The sequence below is a fragment of the Lotus japonicus genome, chromosome 2, assembly GCF_012489685.1.
Source record: "Lotus japonicus ecotype B-129 chromosome 2, LjGifu_v1.2".
Classification (NCBI taxonomy): domain Eukaryota; kingdom Viridiplantae; phylum Streptophyta; class Magnoliopsida; order Fabales; family Fabaceae; genus Lotus; species Lotus japonicus.
Window position 1 is genome coordinate 54,599,244 of NC_080042.1, and position 16,796 is coordinate 54,616,039.

A 16,796-nucleotide genomic window follows, 5' to 3' on the forward strand; every position below is an offset into this window, starting at 1 on the left:
CAGCAATCAAATTGAAAATCTGAAAGAAACCAACCAAAAGACAAATGAAAGAACATTCTTCTATAATAACAACCTTAAATGCAAGCATGGTCATTTTAAACAGTAAACCACCTTATCAGTAATTTGTTGACCAGTCACAAGGCAATCAAAATCCTTTCTCTTTGCTTCATAAGAATCCATTGTTAGTACAACCTCCCTGTTACACAGCAACACAAAACATTAAGTATATAAACAGGGTTGTAACAGGTTAGAAATGATACACATCAACTTACTCTGGGTCTTGGTCCTTTTGGAATAGGTAAACAACAACTTGAGCATCAAAATGACCCAGTCAAACTCCGAATGGAGGTTAAACTTTAAATTGACATTCTGCCATCATAAAAAATGAAGTCAGTTATTAATATTTCACAGAATTTAATGTCAAAGAATGCAGTTATTTCAGCACATTATTTCCAGAAAAATAAATTAATCTTGTTGCAATTACCTTGGGAAAATAGGAGCAGGTAAGGGACGAATGTATAGTCTTGCTTTCGTCACTGGGTTAATGGCTTTAGAGGCAGGGAGAGTAGTTAGAAAACTGCTAGGAGCCTTTTTGGCGGAACGTGGGGAACGAAAAAACTTCTGCTTTGTTTCTTCAACATCTTTCCTCACAAAGGCCCCAATAAGTCCCTACCACAGTGCAAAATCAGGATCAAACACAAAAACTTAGAAAGTCAATTAGAAAGAAAAAATTTAAACTTGACAAACAATTTAAATTACCTCCACGGATGTAGCACTTCTAAAGCTTTTTTGCAACCAAGGTGTAAGAAAAGGTGGGTTCTTCGAAGTTTCTGGAGTGCAAAGATTTTCAGCAGTAGTGGCAACATCACTCTCTTGGGTTTGGACAGCAGCAGATGCACCTTCATCGGTCTCCAAATGAGCACCATCAAAATCAATGTTCAATATGTCATTTTCCAGGATCTCAGTTGCAGCCCTTGTCTTCATCCTTTTGTTTTTAACAGCAGCAGTTGCAGTGCGTTTAGACTTAATGCCAGCAGCAGATGTGTTGTTCCTTTGTTGTCATCAATTTTGTTAAAAACAACCTGATGTCCTAGCCGATGTCGTGACATCTGCCTTGGTGAAGGCCAGGACATCCGCCCCTGCTGGCATGCAAGTGGGTCCCTTATGGTTATGTTTTATGGTACGGTTTGTGCTTACTTGAAGGTCAAGTAACTGATTGTTGGGAGCCAATTGCGGGTTGTTTATTGTTGGAACAAATCTGTGATTAAAAGATTTGTTTCTATTTTATTTGTTGAGAACTCATATCAGATTTTGGAAGATTCTTTACTGATATGAGTTGGATCAAAGTGTTCTTCAGCCCAAACAAACCCTAGTCGTCTCTGCTGAAGTATATATAGACGAAGACCTGAAGCTTGACGTGATCGAGAGAATTACCTTGAAGATCAAGTATTCTTAAGAGTGTAAGTTGTTCTTTGTCTTTGTTAGTTGTGAACTAGTCTTGCTCACTGATTCTATAAGGTGAGACTGAGTTCTGTGTTGTGTTTGAGTGTCAAACAAACCTTGTGTTATTGTTATTACCAATCACTGTGGCAGTGATTGAGGAAAAGTGAGAGGGGCTCTCATACTTAGGCTGTGGTTCTAAGTAGAAGACCACTGGGTAGATTAGGTTAAGAACAATGAACTTGATGTGTTCATGTGTGTCTGTAATACCTAGATCTTGAGATAGTGAAATTCCTTTTCATTGGGCGAAAGCTAACCAGACGTAGGTGTAGTTTCACCGAACTGAGTTAACAACTTTCTGTGTCTTGTTTCTTTCAGTTGTTTTTGTGTTCATGCTTTTCTGTCACATGATGTTCTAATCGATTGTCCCAGCATCGTGCAGGACATTTGTTCTAAGGGATCTAGAATTCCAATTGGCATCAGAGCAGGCACCCCTGTTCTGTGTGGGTGAGCTCCAGGGAGATATTTTCTTGATCTCATGGACAATAAGGAGGGAGGATCGATCAACAGGCCAGCAATCCTGGATGGCTCCAATTATGACTACTGGAAGGTTCGAATGATAGCCTTTCTCAAGTCTATTGATATCAAAACTTGGAAGGCTGTTGTCAAAGGCTGGAAGCATCCTGTCAAAGCTCAAGCAGAAGGAAGTACATCTACTCCTGAAGAAAAACCTGAAGATGAATGGACAAGTGCTGAAGAAGAAGCTTCTCTGGCAAACTCAAAAGCAATGAATGTTATCTTCAATGCTGTGGACAAAAACATGTTTAGATTGATTAATACCTACACTGTAGCCAAAGATGCTTGGGAGATTTTGAAAACAGCACATGAAGGTACAACCAGGGTGAGGATGTCTAGACTCCAGATGCTTACTACTCGTTTTGAGAACTTGACAATGACAGAAGATGAGACAATTTCTGAATATCACATGCGTGTGCGTGATCTATCAAATGCTTCATTTGCTCTGGGAGAACCTATGTCAGATGAAAAGCTTGTGAGGAAAATCTTGAGGTCTGTAACCAGCAAGTTTGCAATGAAGGTCACTGCTATTGAAGAAGCTCAAGATATCAGCAGTTTGAAAGTGGATGAGCTGATTGGTTCTCTGCAGACTTATGAGTTAAAGTTGGGTGAAAAACCTGAAAAGAAGACCAAAAGCATTGCTTTTGTATCCAACACCACTGAAGGAGATGATGCTGATAATGAAAGTGAGAATCTATCTGAAGCTCTGGCACTTCTTGCTAGAAAATTCAACAGAGCTCTAAGGAAGATAGACAGAAGGACTAGGCCAAATGTCCAGGACATTAAGTCAGACAACTTTAAATCCTACAATTTCCAGCGAAAGGTCAAAGAAGAGGACAAATCAGGCCAAAACAAGGGTGTTCAGTGTCATGAATGGGAGGGTTATGGTCACATTAGATCTGAGTGTGCAACCTACTTGAAGAAACAAAAGAAAGGCATGGTAGTGACATGGTCAGATGAAGATACTGAGGATGAGGAAGAGTTATCTGCCAACAAGGTTAATGCCTTCTCAGGGGCTGTCAATGACTCAGATTCCAGTGGTGATGAAATGACATTTGAGGATTTGGAAGAGACTTACAAACTCTTACATGTTAAATGGAAGGAAACTTGCAAACATCTGAAGGAGCAAGAAGATGAGATGGAACAAGTTAAGACTGAAAATGAAAACCTGAGGGAGACCATTGATAAACTGCAAAATGACTTGGATAAATGGAACTCAAAATTAAAGGATCTTGAAACTGTTGAAAAAGCCAAGCTTCTGTTAACTATAGCTGATCTTCAAGAGAAAGTAGCTACACTGACAGCCAAACTGGAAAATACCTACAAGTCAGTGCGTATGCTGAACAGTGGATCTAATATGCTTGAAGAGATTCTGGAAGAAACAAGCAAGCAAGGAAAGAGTGTTAAAGGGATTGGTTTCAGGTACAAGTCTGAGAATAGAGGAAATCAGAAAGCATCAAGGAAGTTTGTAAGAGCTAAGGAAAACTCTGAGTTTGAAAAACCAGAGAACTATCGGATGTCAAGCCCGATGTCACAACATATGCCTCAACATCTTACTACTCAGAAGGCTGCTGCTCAAACTCCATGAAGATGTCATTATTGTGGTAGGTTTGGTCACATTAAGCCCTACTGCTTCAAGCTATACGGATATCCTCAGATACAGTAGATTCTCAAAACATCTAAGAAAGCTTGGGTACCCAAAGGAGAAGTTTCATGCCTTATTGCACACACATCTTTTAGAGTCTCATCAAGTGAAGACTGGTATTTTGATAGTGGCTGCTCAAAACACATGACTGGGAATAAGGAGTATCTGGAAAATCTCAAGGAATACTCCAGTAAATCAGTCACCTTTGGAGATGGTGCTAAAGGAAAAATCAAAGGCATTGGGAAATTGGTAAACTCTGGATCTCCTAATCTGAACAATGTTCTTCTTGTCAAGGGAGTGGCAGCAAATCTAATCAGTATAAGTCAGTTGTGTGATCAAGAGCTGAATGTGATGTTTAGCAAGACTGAATGCATGGTTACCACTAGTGATCAAGAGATTGTGATGAGAGGTGTCAGGTCCAAAGACAATTGCTACATGTGGATTCCACAAGAGAAAGCCCAAGTGTCTAGATGTTTGATATCAAAGGTGGATGAGTTGAATCTATGGCACCAACGTCTAGGTCACATCAATCTCAAGAGTATGCAGAAAGTTATCTCTAAAGATGCTGTTCGAGGGCTACCAAAACTGAAAATAGATGAAGAAAAGATATGTGGAGAATGCAAGATTGGAAAACTGACCAAAACATCTCATGCAAAGCTTCAGCATCCAACTACAACAAAAGTCCTTGAACTTCTTCACATGGACTTGATGGGACCCATGCAGGTAGAAAGTATAGGAGGTAAGAAATATGTTTATGTTTGTGTTGATGATTATTCCAAGTTCACTTGGATTGACTTCATGAAGGAAAAATCAGAAACCTTTGACATATTCAAAAAGCTATGCCTGAAACTTCAAACTGAGAAGAATTGCTCTATAGTAAGAATCAGAAGTGATCATGGAAGAGAGTTTGAGAACTCCAAATTCTCTGACTTCTGTGATTCAGAAGGAATAAGCCATGAATTCTCAGCTCCAATTACACCTCAGCAAAATGGAATTGTTGAAAGGAAAAATAGGACTCTCCAAGAATCCACCAGGGTTATGCTTCATGCAAGAAAAATTTCCAACAAGTTCTGGGCAGAAGCCATGAACACAGCCTGTTACATTCACAATAGAGTAACCATTAGAGCTGGAACCACAGTCACTCTATATGAACTCTGGAAAGGAAGGAAGCCAACTGTGAAACATTTTCATATCTTTGGGAGCAAATGTTATATTCTGGCTGATCGTGAACAAAGAAGAAAGCTAGATCCTAAGAGTGATGAAGAAATTTTCATGGGATACTCTACAAACAGCAAAGCTTACAGAGTGTACAATTCTCGAACAAAGGTTATGATGGAATCTGTAAATGTCTCTATTGATGATCAACCAAAAGAAAGGGAAGACACTGATGCGACTGAAGATGATGATGGTCCACATGTCACAGCCGATGTCCCAACTATTGACCTCGACATTGAATCAGAAACCAGTTCTGATGAGCAAGATCACAAGATGACCTGTGCAAATAAAGCTCCATCGATCAGAATTCAAAAGAATCATCCTCAAGAGAATATTATTGGTGACCTCAAAGAAGGAGTGACTACCAGGGCTAGAAGCTATATTGCTCATGAATGTTTTATATCCAAGTTAGAACCCAAGAATGTCAAGGAGGCTCTGACAGATGAATACTGGATAAATGCTATGCAAGAAGAACTTGATCAATTCAGAAGAAATGAAGTATGGGATCTCATTCCTAGGCCTGAGGGAGTGAACATCATAGGAACCAAGTGGATTTTCAAGAACAGGTCAGATGAGAATGGTGTAGTAACTAGAAACAAAGCAAGACTGGTGGCTCAAGGATACACTCAGATTGAAGGAGTAGACTTTGATGAAACCTTTGCTCCAGTGGCTAGGTTGGAATCCATAAGACTTTTGCTTGGTGTTGCCTGTTTGTTGAAGTTCAGATTATTCCAAATGGATGTCAAAAGTGCCTTTCTAAATGGCTATCTGAATGAGGAAGTTTATGTTGAATAGCCAAAGGGATTCACAGATCCACATCATTCTAATCATGTCTACAAACTCAAGAAAGCCTTGTATGGATTAAAACAGACTCCTAGAGCTTGGTATGAACGTCTTACAGAGTTTCTGGTGAGCAATGGCTATTGCAAGGGAGGAATAGACAAGACATTATTTGTGAAAAATGAAAAAGGAAAACTCATGATTGCACAGATATATGTTGATGATATTGTATTTGGTGGGATGTCGAACGCGATGGTGGAACATTTTGTCCAACAAATGAAGTCAGAGTTTGAGATGAGCTTAGTTGGTGAATTGAACTACTTTCTGGGACTTCAGATCAAGCAAATGGAAGATTCCATGTTTATTTCCCAGAGTAAGTATGCTAGGGGCATTGTCAAGAAATTTGGACTTGAAAAATCTGGACATAAAAGGACTCCTGCTGCTACACATATCAAACTGTCTAAAGACAATCAGGGAGAGGATGTTGAACAAAGCTTATATAGAAGCATGATTGGAAGTCTGTTGTACCTCACTGCTAGCAGACCTGACATTTCCTTTGCTGTTGGTGCTTGTGCAAGATATCAAGCTGCTCCAAAGACCAGTCATCTCTTACAAGTGAAAAGAATCATTAAGTACATAAATGGTACTTGTGACTATGGGATTCTTTATACCAATGATACTAACTCTTCTCTTGTAGGGTATTGTGATGCAGATTGGGCAGGAAGTGCTGATGATAGAAAGAGTACATCTGGAGGATGTTTCTTCTTTGGAAACAACTTAATCTCTTGGTTTAGCAAGAAGCAAAACTGCGTGTCTTTATCCACAGCTGAAGCTGAATATATAGCTGCTGGAAGCAGTTGTACTCAACTTATTTGGATGAAGCAGATGCTCAAGGAATATGAAGTTGAGCAAGATGTCATGACATTGTATTGTGACAATTTGAGTGCTATCAATATTGCCAAGAACCCTATTCAATATAGCAGAACCAAACACATAGATATCAGACATCACTTCATCAGGGAATTAGTGGAGGATAAAATTGTTACTTTGGAACATGTCCCCACAGAGAGACAATTGGCTGACATTTTTACCAAGCCCTTAGATGCTGCTACATTTGATAAATTAAGAGGAAATCTTGGGATTTGCCTCTTCGAAGGAGCATAGCAATTAAAGCCCTTTTTTTGTCTAACGACTAGTTTCCTCGTAACTACCATTAACTGCCGTTGTGACATCATTGCTTCCTTCTCACTCAACTGCTATATAATCATCACCAATGGCTTCATCACAATCTCACAACACGTTGCCAATCTTGCTCTAACAATCTCTGTTTCTCATCACTTACATTTTTCTCAATTTCTTGTATTTGTCCTTCTGCTTTACCAGTTCATCATGTCTTCAAGCAAGAAAGAGTCTGTGAAAGGAAAGATAGAGAGAACTGCTGGTGGTGCTAGGGTTATGGGTTTGCACACAAGTTCTTCCACTCAATCCAAGAAGAACTCAAGAACTCCTTCCAAGAAGCACTACAAGTCTCGTGCAACCCCAATGCAAAACCCTGAAGCCCCTGTGCCTGAGGATGTTTCCAACACTTCTGTCTCTGCAAATGATGAAGACGATGTCGCGACATTGTCTGATAAGCCTGCCAAGGAAGTTTCACTCTCAAAGGATTCTTCCTCTTCATCCAAGAGTTATGATTCCAAGGCTGCAAACTCAACGGATGTTTTGTCAGTGGAGTCGATGTAGACCCCTCCCATTGTTCAGGATGACTCTGATGATGAAGATTCAGAGGATGTGCCTCTGGCGAGTGTTGCTGCCAGAATGCTTAAACGAAGAAGAGCATCTGTTGAAGAAACCCCTGTTGTTCAGAAGAAGAAAACCAAGATCGCTACTGGGTCTTCAAAATCAAGGGCAACCGAGGTGTCAAGGAAAGGCAAGCAGAAAGCTGTGGAATCGTCTGGGAAGAAAGCCAAGAAGACTACTGGGAAAAAGCAGAAAGTTTCCAGAATTGATTTGGAGACTGAATCAGATGTTGAAGGCGATGTCCGGGACATCACTGCCTCTGAGAAGAAAATGTTCTCTGGTAAGCGTATTCCCTCAGATGTTCCTAATGTTCCTCTAGATAATGTGTCTATTCATGCTCCAGAAAATGCCTTCAAATGGAAATATGTCTATCAAAGACGTGTTGCCAAAGAGAGGGAGATTGATTCTGATGTGTTAGCCTGCAAAGAGATCATTGCCTTGATTGCAAAAGCAGGGTTGAGGAAGACTGTGATGAACATAGGAAAATGCTATGACAAGCTTGTGAAGGAGTTTATTGTCAATCTCTCTGAAGATGTTAATAATTCTACCAGTCCTGAATTCAGGAAAGTGTTTGTCAGGGGCAAGTGTGTGAATTTCTCTCCTGCTATCATCAACCAAACTCTTGAAATAAGTGTGGTTGAATTTGTTGAAGAAGAACTCTCTCTGGATACAGTTGCTGAGGAGTTGACTGCTGGAAGAGTAAAGAAGTGGCCTGCTAAGAAGCTTCTGTCAACTGGGGTTCTGAGTGTGAAGTATGCTATTTTGAATAGGATTGGAGTGGTGAATTGGGTTCCCTCTAACCATACTTCTGCTGTTTCTGCTATGCTTGCCAAACTTATCTATCGCATTGGGACTGAAATTGCTTATGACTTTGGCAACTTTGTGTTTTCCCAAACCTTGAAGCATGCAGAAACATGTGCTGTGAAACTTCCCATCTCTTTTCCTTCTTTACTGACTGCTATCATTCTGAAACAACATCCTCACATCCTCACTGTTGATGATGTTCCTGTGCCCAAAGGCACTCCCATCACTTTGGACCAACGGTTGTTCCTGGAACCTCATGTCCTAGACATTGATCTGCCATCTAGTAGGACATCTGTTCCTGCCTCTATGTCTGCCATAGGAACTCACAGTGTCATTGCTGAACTTGAGGCCATTTCCAAGGAACTTCAAGAGACCATCAGGATTGCTGCTGCTAGGAAGATTAAGGTGGATGCTCTCATCCAAACTCTCAAGGGGGAAGCTGGTCAGAGGGTGAGCATGCAGCTGATGCTGAGAAGGAAGGATCTGCAGAAAATGATGAGGAAAACTCCTCTTCTTCTGGTGTTTAGTGCATGACCTAGTCTGTGTACTAGTTGACTCTTATTTGGCTGTGCTTAAATTCTTTCCACCTTTGCCAAATTTGTGCTAAAAAGGGGGAGTAATAGTAGTGTGTTGTTTGTTTCTTCTGTGTTGTAGTTTTTTTTTTGAAGACTTGGTATTCTGGTTATGTTCTGTAATAAGTATGAAGCTTTGTGAAGACAAGTTCAGGAGATCTTCTATGTTCAAGTGCTTCAAGCTAGCTTTTGTTCAAGTGTCACCAAGTGTGGTTGTTTTAGTTTGTACTGCTATGCATATGGTTTCTATATACTTCAGCCAGTGTTTATTTGGATGCATCTTTTGAGGGGGAGTTCCTCCATGTTTTGGTTGTTGTGGATGCATTGGTTTGAGGGGGAGTATTTCTGCTGCTGACTCTGATGATTTTGATGTTTTTTTTCCCTCTCTGGTAGTGAAGTTGTTTTTAGACAAAATTTGACAAAGGGGGAGATTGTTGTTCCTTTGTTGTCATCAATTTTGTTAAAAACAACCTGATGTCCTAGCCGATGTCGTGACATCTGCCTTAATGAAGGCCAGGACATCCGCCCCTGCTGGCATGCAAGTGGGTCCCTTATGGTTATGTTTTATGGTACGGTTTGTGCTTACTTGAAGGTCAAGTAACTGATTGTTGGGAGCCAATTGCGGGTTGTTTATTGTTGGAACAAATCTGTGATTAAAAGATTTGTTTCTATTTTATTTGTTGAGAACTCATATCAGATTTTGGAAGATTCTTTACTGATATGAGTTGGATCAAAGTGTTCTTCAGCCCAAACAAACCCTAGCCGTCTCTGCTGAAGTATATATAGACGAAGACCTGAAGCTTGACGTGATCGAGAGAATTACCTTGAAGATCAAGTATTCTTAAGAGTGTAAGTTTTTCTTTGTCTTTGTTAGTTGTGAACTAGTCTTGCTCACTGATTCTATAAGGTGAGACTGAGTTCTGTGTTGTGTTTGAGTGTCAAACAAACCTTGTATTATTGTTATTACCAATCACTGTGGCAGTGATTGAGGAAAAGTGAGAGGGGCTCTCATACTTAGGCTGTGGTTCTAAGTAGAAGACCACTGGGTAGATTAGGTTAAGAACAATGAACTTGATGTGTTCATGTGTGTCTGTAATACCTAGATCTTGAGATAGTGGAATTCCTTTTCATTGGGCGAAAGCTAACCAGACGTAGGTGTAGTTTCACCGAACTGGGTTAACAACTTTCTGTGTCTTGTTTCTTTCAGTTGTTTTTGTGTTCATGCTTTTCTGTCACATGATGTTCTAATCGATTGTCCCAGCATCGTGCAGGACATTTGTTCTAAGGGATCTAGAATTCCAAGATGCAATTGTCCCCTTAGACTGACTACCACCTTTAGCCTCCAATGCAATGCCTTTCGCCTTAATACCAGCAGCAGATGCAGTTGGCCCCTTAGACTGAGTACCACCTTTAGCTTCAAATGCATTGCCTTTAGATTTAATAGCAACAGCAGATGCAGTCCCTTTAGGATGTGCTTTTGTTACAACTGGTTGCTCAACCATGCTCAAATACTTGTCTACCCTGACCATATTAGCTTGCATCCCAGCCGGGATGGTTTGAAATTCCTCTAGCCGAGCGTCTACACTTTGGAACTTCAGCAAGGCAGCTTTCACCGAACCAGCAAGACCAATAACAGCAGTGCTAATCTCTTTAACATCACTGCAGATTGGATCAAAAGGCTCCACCACCCTAGCCTCATGAACTCCAATGTTTGTCATCGTATCTAAGCTGAAGATTTATTACCACAGAATAACTTATGTTACAAACTTTTGTTGAAGGCAAGAAAGAAAAATGATGCTAAATAAATAAATATAAATAAATGATGTTACAAACTTATATCTCATGTTAATATTTGTAATCTGATGTTCCATAATTAGAAAAAATTGTAAACTGATATTTGTAAAGAGATTATCACTGATATCTGTAAAGAGATTAGCACTTTGTAAAGACATGTTAAATAAGAAAAATTGTAAACTGATATTTGTAAATATTTCTTATCTGTGAAAAATTGTTACAAAATTTGTAAACTCATGTTAACTAAAAAAAAAATAGTGGAAGAGAAAAACTCATGTACAGATCTTCAAGGCACAAAAAAACAAATGATGTTATCAGAAGAATACTCATGTGCAAATCTTCAAGGCACAACAAAACAAATGATGTTATCAGAAGAATACTCATGTACAGATCTTCAAGGCACAACAAAACAAATCATGTTAAATTTAAAATCAGAAGAATATTCATGTACTAATCTTCAAGGCACAACAAAACAAATGATGTTAAATTTAAAACTAACCTTCCTTCCCCTCCATCCAATGGAGTATTAAGGCTAGGTTCATCCTCAGCCAACTTTCCAGGTTCATATCCAGCCATGACTTACACGAAATAGAGTAGTTAGCCAAATTCCAAAAAAGGTTCAGCAAGACTCAAGAGTAAAAGTAGGGTAATGAGGTAAGAGTCTCAAATCCTCAAATCCCTCCTAGTATCTTACTCTTACCTCTCTTACTCTTCAGAGGATTGTGATTGAGGGTTGAAAACCGGAAACCAATTTAATATTACTAATAGTACACTTTGTCACTATGTTGGGTAAGAGTCTCAAATCCTAAAATCCCTCCTAGTATCTTCAGAGGATTGTGATTGAGTGTTGAAAACTGAAAACCAAATTAATATTACTAATAGTATACTTTGTCACTTTGTTGGGTTTGTCACCAATCAGGCCCAGTCACTTTCACTTGAACTAGATAGTTACAAAAGGACTAGAATTTTCTAAGCAGGACCATGGGACCCCACGATCAGCAACACATAACCACTTCAATTCTAACTTTGAACTGAGGACCCACAATCCACAATCAGTCAATATTATCATTTAATATTAATTAACATTAAATTAAATTAAATTAAACAGGCATACTTTTCCAAACACACAATTTAAATTAAATATATATTACACATTACAATAAAACTTGGATCCAACACAACACAACACACAGACATACAAAACACATTTAACATGAAAATGGAAGATTACATATTACATAACTAAGATTTAAGAAAGCACATATGATGTCAGCATCATTTCAAGAAAAATACCAAACAAAATACAACACATGGAAGCCCACATGTTGTTTCTTGGTTGAGCATTTGAAATCTCGAGCCTGTGCTTTTCAGAGGATGACTCTTTCAAAGGCTCATCCAAGCCTCCAGATGTAGCAGTGGACAAAGGGGAGGGGCCAAAGTGTAAATCCCCCTCCCAGTGAACATGTCCCATTGGCCTTGCTGCTCCTCTATGAGGAAACTTCCTCATACCTCCATCGGCCAAAAAACACATCCACGCGCTAGCAGCATCCTCACAAGGGGTATTTTTTGAAATCTAAATCAGGGAATCCATAAACCTGCCGGTTGCAATCATGCCAAGTTGTGTATATACCAGGCTCTCTACCAACAAAAACAACATATTTACCCATTGTTGCCTCAAGTGGTGGTGGTCATACCCTACTTTGTCTTTCCATTTTTTTAAACTGGTTTGGGTCTGGTTTGGATGTAGGGATATCTTGGCTATATAACTAAGTATAGTATGTATATTAAATGTATAGTATATTAAATAATAAATTAATGTAGGTAAATGTATTATTACTGAACCGAGTGGACAACAGGGAGCAGTATGCCATAGCTGCAACAAAGTACAGAGACAAAGTAGACTTTAGACCTACGTCTGTCATCTGTGGACGGGTTCAACATTAAAAACAAAAGATGGTGACCTTTTACACCCCCTTTTGCACTTCACGTGCTGTGTTAGCTGAACACGCAACATGCATGTCAGCAAAAAAAGGTGAGAAAGAGAAAGGAAGGAGAAGAAGACAAAACACAGTACAGGTCATTAATTTTAAATTATATTTATTACAGAAATTATTTTTTAATTAATTTTTATCTGTTTAATTAAAAAAAAATAAAGTAATAATATTTAATAATTTATTATTTAAATATAACTAATAATATTTAAATTTTTTAAATAATGAAAAAACATTTAATTTTTATTTACTACAGAAATTAATAATCAAATTAATTTTTATTTTAAAAAATTAAAAAAATAAATATTCAATAATAAAATTAATAAATTATTATTTAAATTAAATTTAAATTTAATAATGGTACAAAAATTATTATTAATTACTGAATTTTAATTATTAAATTAATGAAATAATATTAAAAATTATGAAATTAAAAAAATAAAATAATAATTAATAAAAATTATATTTTTTACAAATTAAATTAAAATTTATTCTTTATTTATACCAAAAAATAATATTACATAATTTATTTCAATTTTAATTAATAATATTTAATATCAAATTAAATAATACTTCACTATTCAATAAATATTCTATTTTTTATTTTAGTCTTTATTATTAAATTTTAAATAACGCTGATGTAAAAGAAATAATAAGATGGTGGAAGGGTCGAAGGAGGACATGGACCCATTTGGCCCAAAAGGAGTAGGAGGAAAAAACAAAAAATGGGCCAAACAAAAAACTGAGGCCAAACAAAAAGGAGGAATGAAAAAAATGTTAGAACGGCCCAGTAAACTTACTGGACCAAAAATATTCACTGGCCCTCTCCTCTCAACAGCTCCGTCAAGCATGATTCCACCTGAGATGATTCACTTTTCCAAGAACCAACAACTTCCTTCTTCTCATTTGATTGTGTTCATTGTGATTTATAGATGATTAGCCCATAAATCCCTAATTTAGAACACAAATAACAATTGTTAATATGCATTCAATCATATCAAATCAACTATAAGCATAGATGAGTCAAAATCAAAATCCCCAAATCATTTTAACACTGATTGTATAAACAAATGTACCCTAAACCCCAAATCGACTTAGATTAAATCCATAATTTTTTCAAACCCTAAATTGGTTAAACATCCCAAATAAATAACAAAATCCACAAATTTCAACCCACAAAAATCCTAATTTGGAAAATGCATGCCAAAACTCCAAATTAATTTAACCCAACCCACCCTTTTCAGCAAAGAATTCCCAAAATCCCCAATTTTCGACACCCAAAATAACCTAATTTGAAAGAGCAACCCAAACCCCCAAATCAATTGAACCCAAATGACCATCAATTCCCAAAATCCCCAAATTTCAACCGAGAAATAACCTAATTTGGAAGAACAATCCAAACCCCCAAATCAATTTAACCCAGATGACCATCAATTCACAAAATCCCCAATTTTCAACCCTAAAATAACCTAATTTGGGAGAGCAACCCAAATCCCCAAATCAATTTAACCGAGATGACCATCAATTCCCAAAATCCCCAAATTTCAACCGAGAATTTTCCAAGCTTTTACAAAATAACTAAACAGGAAGCAAGAGTAGAGGGAATCGAAACACTTACGCGTGGGAGAAAGAGGGATATGCGAAGAATCGGAGCCTTGGACATGAACAAAGAATAATTGAAGCCTTTCACGAACGATGTGTCTCACCCACCCTCGACCGAAAAGAGGCGACAAGAAAGATGGAAGGTATCCATCGATATCTGGGTGTGGGTTTCTAACGAGGGGGGAATGGAGGCTTCGAACAACAAAGAACGATGTAGTGGATGTAGTTTTCTGGATGGGGGTGGGTTCGAAGGAGGGAGAAGGATTAAGTGACTTGGAGAAGGATGGAGTGATGGAGTGTTCTGGAGTTGGAACCCCAGATGAGGGGGAGGAGATGAATCTTCAGGAGAAAGCCTTTTGATTTCGTTTGGACTTGGAGAGATAATATGGAATGGTTTAATTCAATTCAATGGTATATGGATGGGTAGATGGGGTAAGTTGGGGTAGATCTGATTAACATTAATGGTGGTTAAAACTTTTTTAAAATTTTTTTTTTTTTTTACTTCTCAGATTTACCTTAGTTATTTACCACCTGGGTTAATCTTATATTAATCCTAATTATTATCTAATTATTTACTTAAAAATTGTATAATATAATAACTATTTTATTTTTCAAAAATACAAAAAACCTGATGTACCAGGTCAAAAAGCAAATGTGTAACCTTACACATGTTTTTAGAGGACCATAATAAATTTTCCCAATTATCAGTACTCTAAATAATCATTTTAATGTTAGTTTTTGTCCATAAAAGTAAAAAAAATATGTTTTCATAATTTTCACTTTGTGGCGGTCGAAAGCGGCAACAAAAGTGAGTATTAAAAATTGGTTTTCCACAATTTAGTGGTCTACAAATCCTCTATCGCCACCGTATATATTACATCGATTATTGCCGTGAATCAATCTCTCGATCTCGTTGTTCCTCCCTCATGTTCTCCTCCTTGCACTTCCTCTTTTGTTTCCCCGCACTCCCTCCTACTCTCCCTTCCCTCCCTCTCTCACTGACAACTGAATACCAGCTCCGACATTTAACCTTAAACGATCTAGTTAAAATCACCACAAAGGGACGTGGGCTTTAATCCTTTGGAGGGACGTAATGTAACCTTAAGGGGTCATGTGGTGATTGGTTGGGATGCGTTTGTTACTATCCTAGCTAATGGTGGTTTAAGGAAGGATTGGTTTCCTTTTCAAGGTTGTAGCCATGAGTCGATACCACAACGGTGGCCTCGACGATGTAGGGGTTGCAGGCATAGCTTCAGTTGTTGGTCGGTATTGGTAAACTTCTTGTTAATTTGGAGATTGGTTCTAGGTTTATTTGGGGGGGGAGAAAGAGGTTATAATGATATTACAATTATGCTCTTTAATACTAATTCAATTCTAACCACTAATTTAAAGAATATTCTTAGGTTCAATCATTTCCACCTTTTGGGTGTCTAAGACTACCACATAATGGGTGTATGGACACCAAAAAGTGGTATGTGAATCAACACTGATACTCCCTCTGTTCCTATATATAAGTCATTTTTACCTAATTTTCTTAGATTAAAAAAAGTAGTCACTATCAATAAATTTTAAAAGAATTATTAACTTTCCTAATTTACCCTTAGTTAATTTCCTTGTTTAAAAGAATTATTAACTTTCCATATTTTTAGAAAGTAACTTATATTTAGGAACCAATTTTTTCAATAAAAAAGTAGCTTATAATAAGGAACGGAGGGAGTAAAAGATAGAGATAAAATTAAGGTTTTGTGGATGTTTGAGTTTCATTACTTAAAGAAAATGGGTCTAGACAATACTTCATTTCTTATATCATTTTCTATCCAAAAATTTATAAGAATGCATTCAAAGAAGTTAATTTCACAACCAAACTCATATATTAACTGACACAAAGTTGTTTTAACTTAAGTAGATGTTTCAAGTTTGAGCCAAAGACCATAGTGGTCTTAGTCGGCTTGATTAGGATTGTCTCATTGGAAAATACTTGTGGCTTTAAAAAATAAAATAATTGGAGTTGATGACCGAAACTTTCTCCCTTGAATCTGAAAGTATCTTATATATGCTTCAGGAGTTCAGGTTACTAACAAAGACAGAAACAAGAGAGAGTTCGTGATACCTTTGAGAAAAAACTAAAAGAAATCAATTGGGCTACTGAATTAAATGGGCTTGTGGTAGTAGGTGAGTGTACTAAACAGGCTAGTTTTCCCATGAAAAAATGCTTGCCCAAAGGGTCAACCCACCCGTTTAGCCTTCAACTCGTTTGAAGTGGGTTAGGGGAATGGGTAAAACTAAAAACAGGTTGAAGGGTTAACAATTTGGACTAAGATACAAGATGGGTAACTCTTGTATCTTTTGATGAACGTGACTAATCTTTCTCCATTTGCTACTTCAAGGGTCCTAGGTCCATGATGTTTAAGGAGTCTTCCTCCTCTAAGAACTTTGCACATAACTTCAGTGCCGTTATTACAAACATAAGATCCAAATCTCTGTTAATGTATCAAATGTATATGTCAATGTCAATTGAATATATCTCTCAGTAACAATGCTATAGCTTAGAAATCTTGCAGAACTGATCATTCAAAGCAC

At 37.6% G+C, this 16,796-nt stretch overlaps 1 protein-coding gene across 1 annotated transcript; it reads right to left on the minus strand.

Annotated features, from left to right (window-relative positions):
• Positions 1–9,309: 9,309 nt before the first annotated feature.
• Positions 9,310–12,809, minus strand: LOC130738367 (uncharacterized). The gene is made up of 2 exons (XM_057590338.1): positions 11,123–12,809; positions 9,310–10,557 (listed from the first exon to the last, which is right to left on the minus strand). The coding sequence occupies exons 1-2, from the start codon at positions 11,197–11,199 to the stop codon at positions 10,074–10,076; spliced, it is 561 nt and encodes a 186-aa protein (XP_057446321.1). The 5' UTR covers positions 11,200–12,809; the 3' UTR covers positions 9,310–10,073.
• Positions 12,810–16,796: the final 3,987 nt, after the last annotated feature.